The following is a 12,616-nucleotide window of genomic DNA, read 5'->3' as shown; positions in this document are numbered from 1 at the left end:
AGTAGGCTATCCCACGTAGGTTTGTGTAAGTAACACTACAATGTTTGCCTTATGGTATATTTCTCAGAACGTATTCCTATTGTTAAATGGCATAAGGATGTATTTTCTTTGGGAAAATTAAATTGGATTATATCAGTTTAAGAAGTATAGGGAGATACTGGCAGAGTGACTCAAGTGGTAGAGTGCCTCCTTAGTTTGTGTGAGGTCCTGAGTTCAACACCCAATGTATAGGGAGAAAAGACAGTGGGTAGAACCTGGATGGAAGACTTCCCATAATATATATGATTCAGGGTCAAGCCTGTGTCTATTGTTTGGTCTTTTAAATGAAATACCTGTGTGTGTGTGTGTGTGTGTGTGTGTGTGTGTGTGTGTGTGTGTGTGTGTGTGTGTGTGTGTGTGTGTGGTTTGATCAGAGAATAAGGCCTATGGCTAAATGCTGCTCATTCATTCTGAATTTATAGGTAACAGAAACTTACAGTGTTATTTTTTATTTGGTATGAATAAGAATGTAAAATGTTGAATCCAAAGAGAGCAAAATTTTTTTTTTTTTCAGATTGGGGCAGGTACTTAACAGGGGCCAGTTACTAGATTCTTTGATACACTGAGTGAATGAAGTAGATAAAGATTGTTTCTGTAGTTCATTACTTACAACATACTTCCCGTACAGAAAGTTTTGTTTTTTTTTTTTGTAGTTTGTACTCAGGGCCTCAGACTTGCTAGGCAGACGCTCTACCATGGCCAGCCCTTTTTAATTTAGCCAGGCACAGTAGGGAGCATCCATAATCCCAGCTACTCTGAGCTGAGGTAGTTGGATTGTGAGTTTGAGACCTGGGCAATAAAGCAAGACCTAATGTCTAAACAAACATACACACCAAGGAAAATCTCTTTAATTTTGGCAGAGATAGGTATAAAATTTGATTTCACATTTTTGCCTGTTTATTCCAAACAGAAGTAAATTAATGGGTGTCTTAAATGTAGATGCTGAGAAAATGGTTGAAAAAAAAATCAGTTTTCTCAAATTTTGTCTTTAGTGTCCTTATTAAAGTCTGTATTGATTAGATATGAGTGCTCTACCTTCCTTTAGCATTCCTGGGAGATGGTCGGGAAGAAGAAAGGAGTCTCAGGACAGAAGGACAGTGGCCAGACGGAATCTAATGAGGAAGGAAAAGAAAATCGAGACAGAGACAGAGACTATAGTCGGCGACGCGGTGGGCCACCAAGACGGGGGAGAGGTGCCAGCCGTGGACGAGAGTGTATGCATGGGGCTTTATCAAAATCAGCTGTGGGTCAGTAATGTCTAAACTGCAGGGATATGTCAGGGACCTGCTACGCAGGACCCAGGTGTCATACACCTTTTTGTTTTTCTTTGAGACTTTGGCATCTCTTGCATGTACTCTTTTCTAGCAGTGGCTACTAATTTGGCATAAAATTGCTCTGCATTCATTTGTATAGCCCTCTGTGGCTTATCAATATTCCCTGAGTAGCCTTTGTGTCCCATCCTTCCAGCACGTATTATTTTGTCTCCTTAGCACTATATTGCATAGCATTTATATATTTGATGTTTTTGTGTATATCCCATTGACCCTGCTCTGGCTGTGGGTTTTTTTTTGTTTGTTTGTTTTGTTTTTTATATTTCAGTTCGTGGTCAGGAAAATGGATTGGATGGCACAAAAAGTGGAGGGCCTTCTGGAAGAGGCACAGAAAGAGGCAGAAGAGGCCGTGGCCGAGGCAGAGGTAATTATTTTGTGGGGTAATGGATATTGGGGGACAGTTATATAGGGGTTATTAGGGGTCTATTTCATTTAAAAACAAATTAGTGTAGAATCTGGTTACCTTAATTGTTGAGGTGACATACATATATTAGACATTGCTGAAGTGGAGAATGGGAAAGAAGGTAAATGTCAACTCTAGTCTTCATTGCTGATGTTATTGTGGCTGAAGACTCAGCAGTTTAAGCAGCAAAAGAATCATCAACAGTAATGATTGTTCTTCATTTTGTTAACTGATGTGCTGCTAAGAGGAAGGGCATCTGATAATATCAACTAGTTAGCATTCCAAAGCTGCCTCAGTTTTATATTCTAAAATACTTCTCTGCTCCTTTTTTCAGGTAGCTCTGGTAGGCGGGGAGGAAGATTTTCTGCTCAAGGAATGGGGTGAGTTTCACTGATCCAAGGGTGGTATTATTATTATTATTATTATTATTATTATTATTACTTGGTGGGTACTGGGGTTCGAAATCAGGGCCTCATGCATGCTAGAGAAATACTAAACTACTGGGCTCCATCTCCAACCCTAGTGTCTTTAATTTTTGTTCCCTGAGAATCTTTATAGACCTTAACTCATCATAATGATCAGAATGATTTCTAGACTTTCTTAATCAGAAAGATGTGTAGACTTTGATTTCATTTCTCAGGCATTTACCACCTAGATCATTTACCTCTGTCTTATATGCCATGATGTTTTTGGGTAGACTGATAAGTAAGAAAAAATCGACAGCATATGCAATTATGAATGGGCATGATTGATCTGTATTAGGAAGGAGAGTCAAGATTCTGATTTTACTGCTTGAGGTAATATTTGCTGGAGTTGCTTTTAAAACTTTTTTTTTTTTTTGGTGGAGCAGGGATTTGAATTCAGGGCTTTGAGTGCTTTTTAGAGACTAAATCTTTATTTATTTTTTTTCAGAACCTTTAACCCAGCTGATTATGCAGAGCCAGCCAATACTGATGATAACTATGGCAATAACAGTGGCAACACGTGGAACAACACTGGTCACTTTGAACCAGATGATGGGACGAGTGAGTGACTGCTTTTCATTTCTTGTCTCTGGGAATGAAGGAATTATTTTACCCCTTTGCCATACTGTATATTGAGCCCAAAGCTTGTGCATGCTAGGCAAGTGCGCTACATCCTCAGCCCAAGAAATTTTTTTTCTTTTTTTCTTTTTTTTGGGGGGTTATAGCTAACATTCTAAAAGTGGGGGAATGGTATTTGGGTATAAAGATAGGATAAGAAAGAGATGGTGAAGTAATTAAACTACTGTTTATTTACCATGTATTTATGACACGTTATGTATGCTGTTTAACTTGGTCCTCTTCGCTGTTTAATGAAGTAGGCATTTCTTTTGTTTTTTTTTTTTTTTTAAACTATGGCCTTGATATGTAGCCCAGGCTTGCTTTGAACCTCTTGCCTCAGCCTCCCAAGTGCTGGGATTATAGGCATGCACCTCCACACCCATCTTGAAATAGGCATTATTTATTATCATCACTTTCCTGATGATAGAACTAAGACTGAAAAAAGGTTATGAATTTGCTAGTAATTGAACTCAGAATTATTTGATTCTAAAGCTCATGTTCTTTCCATTATTCCTTGTGGCTGTCAGCTCTGGGTGTATTTCCTAGTGTTACATTAGGGTAGCTTTGTCTTTTGAAAAGATAACCAGAATCTGTCAATTAGGCCACTACTTATAGAAATGAACAGGGCCCAGAATCAAAGTCCACATTGTTGATTTTTTTTTTTCTGGTAGCAAAATAAGAGTATCATTTTTTTGCCTTTTATTTTTGAGATGTCTCAATATTTTAGTAAGAAAGGAATCTGGTTGCCTATCTAGTTTTGTTGAGTAATCTTGATGTGTTAGAGTGTTAAGGGAGTTGAGTAAGTTTGGCTTTTTTCATTAGCTGACTCTGGTGCCTGCATCTAAGTATGGTAAATATGTTACACTTGTGGGGTACACCAAGATGTGTTTGAGGATTAAAGATAAATGTTGCTTTTACTAAGCTTACCCTCTAGACTCCAGAGTGCTTTATTCTTGTGACATCATCTACCTCCTTCTGACTGAGCAAGCTTTTCCTCTTATAAAGGGGTCTGGATTAATAAGACCTAAAATAATAGGCTCTTTGACACTGTATCCATTTAAGTTTGCAATGTTTCCTTTAAAAGATCAATGATCTTTGTCTCTGGACCTTTAGGAAACAACCAACTTCTGTCTGCACAGGAGATAGGACATTCTAGGTTCTGAATGTTGCCTGCTTATTGTTCACCAAGCTGCAATCTCATAAATACATTGAAAAAGTTTCCCATGGGTGGAGGCTGAAGTGTAGCTATTGAGAAATTAGGTATTTTCTTAGATTTCTCTGTCATTTAGCTATGAAATGTTCTGTTCTAGTTAAACTTAATTTACTTTAGAGGCATTAGAACTATTCTCATTCATTTTCTAGAGACTGGTAGCAGTTTCAATATCAAAAGTTACTGTTTCTGAGCTGTAGCTTGAGCTATAGTTTGCTGTTGAGTATTTTTTATAAGAAAAGATAGTGGAAATTGAGGGATTTGTTTTTAGTTGGAAATAGAAGATCAGGCTTTGTATCCCAGACTTAGTCATCTTCAACAAGGATCTCATTTCAAAAACAGGGAATGGTGAAGTAAATTACTTACTTTTACTCATTAGAAAAGGAAGCAGATTTTTAAGTCTGGAATCATAATCAATGATATGTGGCTGAATGTAATGGTATGTGATGTCACTGTAATCTTGTTAGTGTGAAGTGTAGGGTAGGTATAGCTCGTGCATTCCCATTGTCGTTGATTTTATGATGTGGCATATACCTTCATGCATGATCTCTTTTTGTGTTTTCATAATAGCAAATTTCAAATTCCCTTTTTAATTTGAAAACAAATTCAAACCTACCCTTAAAATATCCACAGGTGTACAGCGGGAATTATGTATTGGGGGCAGACGTTCTCATTTACAAGCAAAATTTCACTGGTTGTTTTTTCTTTTCTTTTTTTTGTTTCAGGACTTGATTTCATTGGGGTTGAGGGGTCAAATTATCCCCGAAAATTTCAGACTGCTCCTGGTATGATACATCCAGGCGCCTAACTGCCCCGGATATTTTTATAGATTTTTTATGAACTGAAATATCTGTGGATATGTCACCTTTCTGTCTTTCTGCCTTTTCCTCCCATTTTCTTTGGCCACTTTTCCTTCTTAAAAATTTAATCATTTAATGAACATTTGACATTTACATTGACTGAACTGTATCCTGAGGGAATCGAAACCCTAATCTGTTGTTCAGAGCATTTCCATCTTAATATTCCTTGCTTCCTCAACATAGCTCTCTTTCTTAGCCATGATCATAATTCCTGAATAAGAAAGCCTGAAGTAGGTATCTACACTTTTCCTTTCTATCCCTGTTCAAGTCACCAGAGTAACCTAAAGAAAATTCTTGCATAAAGATTTTAGATTAGATAACTTCTTAGTTCACTTCTAAGTCTAGAATTGTGCATAACTCGTTTGAGTTCCTTTTTAACTAGGGTGGGACAGATGTCAAACAGGAGAAAGAGTGGTGGTATCACTAGGAATGGGGAAGAATGTGGTTTGTAACTTGTCCAGACTGAGATTGGATTTTGATGTTGAAAAACATTATCAATAGAATGTGGTTGGGAATTTCCACAGTACAGATTTAAGATTTTCCTGGGAAAGTCATAATAGTGAGTGTATTTTTCTCTAGGAAATAAGATTTTTCATGACTTAATGTTTAGAAGAACTTCTGACTGTTTTTGTAGTTGTTAGAATATTTCTCTTCGGTGACAATAAAATATCTGAATGCCAGATTTTCGTTCTTTTTTTGAGACAGGATCTCACTGTGCAGCCCAGGCTGGTCTCAAACTCTCTATACTCTTTCTGAAGCCTTCTGAGTGCTGGGATATAAGCGTGCATTACCACACCACCTAGCCATTCTTTCTTGAGGTTTTTTTGGGGGTTTTTTGATGGGAATAGGGTTTGAACTGATTCATATTTGGAAAGCAGATGATCTACTACCTGAGCCATAACTGTAGTTCTTCTTAATATGGATATTTTGGATATGGAGTCTTGCAAAGTATTTGCCCAGGCTAGCTTCAAACCATTGTCTTCCTGATCTCAGCCTCCCAGCTAGCTAAGATTACAGGCATGGGCAACTCGTGCCCAGCCAGAGTCATTTCTTAATTCTTGTAGAAGCTTTCTCCATTTGGAGAGAAGACTTCAAGAGTTATCGAAGTATTGTTCTGTCTAAGAAAATAAGGGTATTCTTGTCCTTCATATACATAAATTCTTAATGTGATCTTTTGGTTGAAGGGAAGAATCCTGATTTTCATAAATATTCTCACCCAAATTTCTTATGAGACTTTCTCTTTCTGAAGTTACATGTGTACATGAAGCAAAACAAAGGAATGTGGAAGGTGGTTTGATTGCTAAGAGAGCTTTTCCATAGAAGCTATATACCAGCTTATAACACAAGGAAAGTATATTCTTTTATTGTCTGTGCCATGACCTTACAGGTCAGATTCCATGCTCTATATAAATAGAATAGTTACTGTTCACATTTGACTTTCTGTTTTTTGTGTGTGTGGTACTTGAGTTTGAACTTAGGATCCTTCTGCTTTCTAGGCAAGCACTTTACCACTTGAGATACACACACGCACACACCCTTTTGTACACACACACACACACACACACTCTTTTGTGCTCTACTTATTTTCTGAATAGGGTCTTGCATTTTTACCTAGGCCCGGCTGAATTGTAGTTGTATTTGCACCTCCCATAGAGCTGGAATGACAGGTGTACAACACCATGTCCTGCTTATTGGCCCTAAACCTCTGTCTTCCTGAGTAGCTAGGATTACATATGTGAGCCACCATGCCTGGCCCATATTTGATTTTTTAATCTTGTCCATTGTCTTCCAAATAGAGCAAGTCTGTTGAGCTTTCCTTATAGTTATTTAGTTAAGCCAATAAGATTTGTGAACTTGACTTATGCTGAGTATGTGTTTTTTCTTTAGTTCCAATAGCACATAGTTCTCAGTGTCCTAAGTTTGGCTTTCAGACCTGCTCTTTCATGAACCATCATGTGCCAACTATTTATGTTCTTTGTCACTGCTGTCAACCATCTTCAGACTGCCTGTAGTTTTTTTGTTTTATTACAAATAAATAGATAAACTTTGCATGTGTTGGTGTGACTTGATTGCCTCTACTTTATTGAAAAACTACTAACTGAGAGCTGACACCTTAAAGATACTGTGTGGAATCTGGGGTGTGTGTGTGTGTGTGTCTGTATCTGTCTCTCCCTGTCTGTCCATCAGTCTGTCTCCTCCCCATCTTGGACAAAAACAAAGTAGCTATTAAATCATAATCTTAGTAAATCTTACTGTGCTGAGGTATCTTTCTATAGTGTCCTTTCTTCCTACTTCTGAAGCCCAAGAATTCCTTGTGATTACTAAATTCTAATCATAATTTTTAGCTGCCAAAAATGTTAATTCATTTATGTTTTCTGTACATGTTTTGTCTGATACGTAAAATTATTTTACCTTTTTTCCTTTGTTCCCAGGTGCATGGAGAACTGCAACAGAAGAGTGGGGAACTGAAGATTGGAATGAAGATGTAGGTATTCCCAGGCCATTCCTCACTAGTGCCTTCTATCCCTAAGTGGTGTTTAGGGATAGAAAATGGGTGTGTTTCTACCCCTCAAAATGCACCCTTAAGATTCTGACCCAAAACTTTTACATCCAAAATAGTGTTCTGAGCCAGAACATTTCACATATGTTATATGAAGGAGACTGGGCATGAACAGGACTCTGGAACCACACTATGGAAAGGGCAAGTGCACTTGTGTAAGTCCAATATCTGATTGTCAAATTTATCCCAGGAAGAGATGGTGGTTGGGTAGGGCATCAGAAATGGAGTTAGGCAAGTAGGACATAGATTAACAGCTGCTGGTGGCATATGAGTGCTTGACTCATTACATTATTTGGTATGAAGTCCTATAATGGATTGGCAATAGGTACAGAGTGAAAGTGACGATACCAAATCCTTAAGCAACTGAATTGGTTGGCTCTGAAATCCTTTTATTTGCTTGAAGCCCAATCTGCATTTGTATTTGAGATGAATATATGAACAGTTGGTTATCTCTAAGTTTGAGTCACTTTGGAAAACTCATAGGTGGGTGATACCTAAACAGGCTCTGAATTTACTTGAGTACTACCTGAGCAAAAGAATTTACTAATTCCTGGTCACAGCTTTGATTGTGAATTTCAGTTTTCAGTGATCATGGATAAACTCATTAAGATTTTAAAATCTGCTTTCCTGTATTTATATATAATGAGGCATAATAGCTTTTGTGGCTAAGAGGAAGTGATATGTCAAAACTGGTTGCCAGTCCTGGGTTTCTAAAACTAGATGCAGCAGGATCAGAGGATGATTATTTTCTGTTGGAACTGGGCTAGTTAGACTGCCTTCTGAATAATGGACAAATTTTACTTTCTGAGATTCAGGTTGTCTGCTTCAGTAACTTACAGAGAATGATGTATTTGGTATGTTTCCATTTATTAAAGAGAGATTTTAATTGGGAAGAAAAAAAGCAACTTTTATGTAGTAGAGTTATTCTCTACAATTAATGACCTAATTTGCGTGTCTTAAGAGTGTAATAAAGTCATTATAAAAGCAAAAATGGCATGTAGTTAAGTTTATTCCTAAAAAGATTTACCTCACCAGCACTTGGGATTTCACTGCTCAAAAGTCAAGAGTTAACTTTTCCTTCCTTCCTCTCTCCCTCCCTTCCTCCCTTTCCCTCCCTTTCTCCCTCCTCCTCCTCCTCTTCCTCTCCCTCTCCTTTTACCTCTCCCTCTCCCCCAATTTCTCTCTCTCTCTTTCTCTCGCTCTCTGTCTGTCTCTCTCGCTCACTCGTTCACTCGCTCTCTTCATTGTGATCTTGGTCTTTTCATTAGGGGAGAAGAGAATAGTAGAAAATAAGTCTGTTGGTCAAACTTGATGAGCATTGGAAGGTGTAATGGAAAAATACAAAGGAATTTTCTCTTTTTGTTTTTTTAAATATGATTAGCATATATAATGTGTTCCTGTGATTTCACTCTGCATATGGTGGTGTGACTCATATTTCGTGGGTCTCTTGGTTCTGCCCTCTATGGATAACCTGGAGCAGGCTTTTGAAGGTCAATCCACTGAGGATTCCTCAGGGTAGTTAGTTTTTTCTTTATAGTTTTCCTTTTTCATGGTGAATTCATTTTATCTATCCAGATTTCTGACGTTAGCTTAGCTGACATCAGGAGTAACTAATTCTTCTGTTTTCCAGCTTTCTGAAACCAAGATCTTCACTGCTTCTAATGTGTCTTCAGTGCCTCTGCCTGCGGAGAATGTGACAATCACTGCTGGTCAGAGGCAAGTGTGTGTTAAAATTCAGTAACTTTTGCCAAAGAGATCTGCTGAGGTGGTGATAAGGAATAGTAGCACTGGCCTTTATAAACTCCCTTAATGTTATATTAGTGATAACCATAATAGATTTCTCTTCTCTTGATTGAGAGAGTTGTAAGTGTTAGTAGTAGTTACTGTGCTGAATGAAAGTTCTTATGGTATAAGTTTTTTTTTAAACTATTTGTCTATTTTTGCCATACTAGTGTTTGAAGTCAGGGCCTATGCCTTGAGCCACTCCATCAGCCCTTTTTTGTGATGAAGGTTTTTTTTTTTTTTTTGAAATAAGGTCTCATGAACTATTTGTGATCCTCCCGATCTCTGCCTCCTGAGTAGCTAGGTTACAGGCCTGAGCTACCAGTGCTTGTCTTCATATGTTATAATTTTAAAGTTAATTTTTTCCTATCATAGCTCCTTAATCACATGGATCAGCCTGTCTCATCACTAGCATTGACTATGTGATTTGTACTATTTTTGTTTTTGGTGGGACTGGGGTTTAAACTCAGGGCTTTGTGGTTGCAAAGCAGGCACTGTACCGCTTAAGTCATACCTCCAGTCTGGTTATTTCAGAGATGAAGTCTCAAAATATTTGACCCACCTGAGCCACTCCACCAGCCCTTTTGGTAAATGTTTTTTTCAAGATAGCGTCTCTCAAACTATTTGTCTTCTGAGTAGGTAGGTTTATAGGTGTGAGCCACTGGCACCTGGCTTGAAGATAGTTTTTTTTTTTTTTAATTGCATCTGTACTGAATATGTGCACACTTTTCCTTTGTTGTAACATAATATAAACAATATAGTCTATCAAATATTTACACAGCATTTATGTTGTATTAGTGTATGTAATCTAGAGATGATTTATTATATTTTGGAGGAAGTTTGGAGGTTATATGCCAAAGAGATGAATGTCTGCAGATTTTGTAGGGTGAGGAGTGTCTGGGAACAACCCCCACATGGATACCAAGGGATGACTATATAGTGATTATTGTTTTCCCTAGGATAAGGACAATTCAACTTTTTAGAGCTTGAACCTAGGTATTGGCGCCAGTGGTAAAAAATGCATTCTTCAGGGAATGTTTTTAATCCCTTAAAAGTCTCTTGGATTATTTCTAGATCAGGGAATGATAGCTCTTTACTCAGAAGGTTCTAAAGAAGTGTGATAGGAATAGAATATTAGAAATGTCATTACTTCAGATAATGTATGTTTTTCCAAATCGTTGCCACCAAATGGATATTTAGCAATTTAGTTCTGATATTAACTACCTGAAGTTGGCACAGATCCCTAAAGTTGAGGGCTTAGCCCCGCAGCCGAAGTCTCCCTGTCAGTTACAAATTCAGAGGTTCCCATAACCCCTCCTCAGGTTTGATAATGGAACTACTCAATTCAGGAGTGTTTTACTTATCTTTTATTTTTCCTTTGTTTCGTTTGGTTTTTCTGATATTGGGGTTTGAACTCAAAGTTCAAACTGCTGGGCAGGTGCTCTGTGCTCTACCACTTAAGCCACTCTGCCATCCAGGAGTGTTTTACTTATTACTGGTTTGTTAAAAACTCAGGAGCAGCCAATGAGAATGAAATACATGGGGCAAGGTGTTGTGGGTGGGGCAGGGGGAGTCGACAAACAGAACTTCCTTGTCCTCTCCAGGTATCTGGAAGCTCTCCAAATCTTGTTCTAGAGTTCTTTTTTTTTTTTTCAAAACAAAAACCAAATTTATTCAGCAGACATTTTAATTAAGAAATCGTATAAATCAGGACCACCACAGTTTCAGACACTCCGTTGCGAAGTGTACGGTCAATAGCTACATCTGAAGGATGAACAAGCCATTGAATCTTTAAAAAATTGGTTTAGCTACCTTAAAGTTGGGAGAGGATGGCACCTTACTAAAGCACCATCAAGATTCACAAGGGTAAAGCCAGTGGTTTCCCCTTCTGAAGAGTCACATTTTTAAAAGGTTTCAGTCACTCACAAAGAGTTGGTGGGTGAGGAGCCACAGAGTCTCAGGCCTGTGGCTCCAGAGGCCATAACAGAGAAGAATCTAGGGCTTTCACCCAACCCCACAGACACCAGAAAAAAGGAAAGCCGGTCAGGAGGACAGGAGATTTTTTTATGACCGTTTCTGAGAAAGCTGGTGGCAGGGCCAAGAGTGGCCTAGCAGAAGGAGTTCTGGAAAGAGTAAAGCACAGAAAAAACAAATAACTCTTCCTCATACGTCCCTCTCTGTCTGAGTGTCCTTGGGAGACTCCAAGTAGTGGCAAAGCAGAGAGGGCTCTTCTTGGAGCAAGAAAAAGAAAATACACCCGGGATGAATTAGCTCTTCCAGGAACACCACAGCCTCTCTTTTATAGTAAACCTGACCTTGAACCACAGGAGGCAAGGTCAAGTCATTTAAAAGTCCACATTCAAATTCAACTCTCCCCACCTTGAAAATTCTCCACCTCCCTCCTGGCCCCATCTCCAACAGCCACCAAGAAGGAAAAGGGGATGATGCCAATCCACCGAAGGCCAAAGGTTTACATTCTTCTTCACCCCAGAATTTCTTTGCACAGCAATTGTAGCACCATTTTCAGGAAGCTCCTCCACCGGAAAATAATGAGCAAAATGTATGCTTATCATTAGTTTTCAAGTATTGTTAAAAAGCCCTCACAATTCCCACCCCTCCGAGCCTCATTAATTATCTAAATCATTGACCATTGGTAATTGCCCTTAAGTTTCTTTATTTTTTTAATTTGTTTTGGTGGTGCTGGGGATTGAACTTGGGGCCTTGCACTTGCTGGCAGGTGCTCTACCACTTGATCCACTTAACCAGCCCAGGTAATTGAACTTAATTTAATGGCCAGTTCTCCTCCCTTGGACATGGGTGGATTGAGGAGGGGCTGAATATTCCCTCTGCCCTAGTCTTTTTAGTGACCAGACCCATCCTATTGTTATCTAGGGACCCTACCCTGGCTCACCACATTAGCATAAACTCAGGTATGGTTAAAAGAATCTTATGAATAACAAAGACCACTGTCACTCACAAATATTTTTCTTTTTGGTGGGGATGCTGGGAATGAACCCAAGGCCTTGTGCATGCGAGGCATGCAGTCTACCACTGAGCTACTCCCTCCCCAGCCCCATGTCTTTATTACACCACAGGTAACTTTTGAAATTTTATAAAGCTGTGGGAAACACCTCTAAAACCCTCCATGCTCTAAAGTAACCATTTGAAGATGACATTGTGGTATGTAGTTTTATATCTTACAAATTACAATGGCAAAAAGTCAATATTAAAATCATGGATAAATGTTTCTAATTTTTGGCCCAATTACTGAGCTATGATATTAAAAATTAACATTGAAACTGCGTGGTACTGCACAGCTATAATCCCAGCACTTGGGAAGCTGAGATAG

At 38.5% G+C, this 12,616-nt stretch overlaps 1 protein-coding gene across 29 annotated transcripts in view; it reads left to right on the top strand.

Annotated features, from left to right (window-relative positions):
* Ubap2l (ubiquitin associated protein 2 like) overlaps window positions 1-12,616 on the top strand; it is a 49,357-nt gene that overhangs the window by 11,764 nt on the left and 24,977 nt on the right. For 9 of the 29 annotated variants that reach the window (XM_074047991.1, XM_074047988.1, XM_074047983.1 and 6 more), the window contains exons 5-11: window positions 1,085-1,286; window positions 1,639-1,734; window positions 2,108-2,153; window positions 2,686-2,798; window positions 4,791-4,850; window positions 7,358-7,410; window positions 9,116-9,201. In XM_074047991.1, the coding sequence (XP_073904092.1) occupies window positions 1,085-1,286; window positions 1,639-1,734; window positions 2,108-2,153; window positions 2,686-2,798; window positions 4,791-4,850; window positions 7,358-7,410; window positions 9,116-9,201 (656 nt within the window). The remainder of the gene's footprint in view (window positions 1-1,084; window positions 1,287-1,638; window positions 1,735-2,107; window positions 2,154-2,685; window positions 2,799-4,790; window positions 4,851-7,357; window positions 7,411-9,115; window positions 9,202-12,616) is intronic. The other 20 variants (XM_020166241.2, XM_074047997.1, XM_074048000.1 and 17 more) reach the window with 3 other exon arrangements.

Source organism: Castor canadensis, chromosome 11 (assembly GCF_047511655.1).
Source record: "Castor canadensis chromosome 11, mCasCan1.hap1v2, whole genome shotgun sequence".
NCBI classification, from domain to species: Eukaryota; Metazoa; Chordata; class Mammalia; order Rodentia; family Castoridae; genus Castor; species Castor canadensis.
Note: the sequence above shows the minus strand (reverse complement) of the source record. Positions and strands in the feature narration are given on the sequence as shown.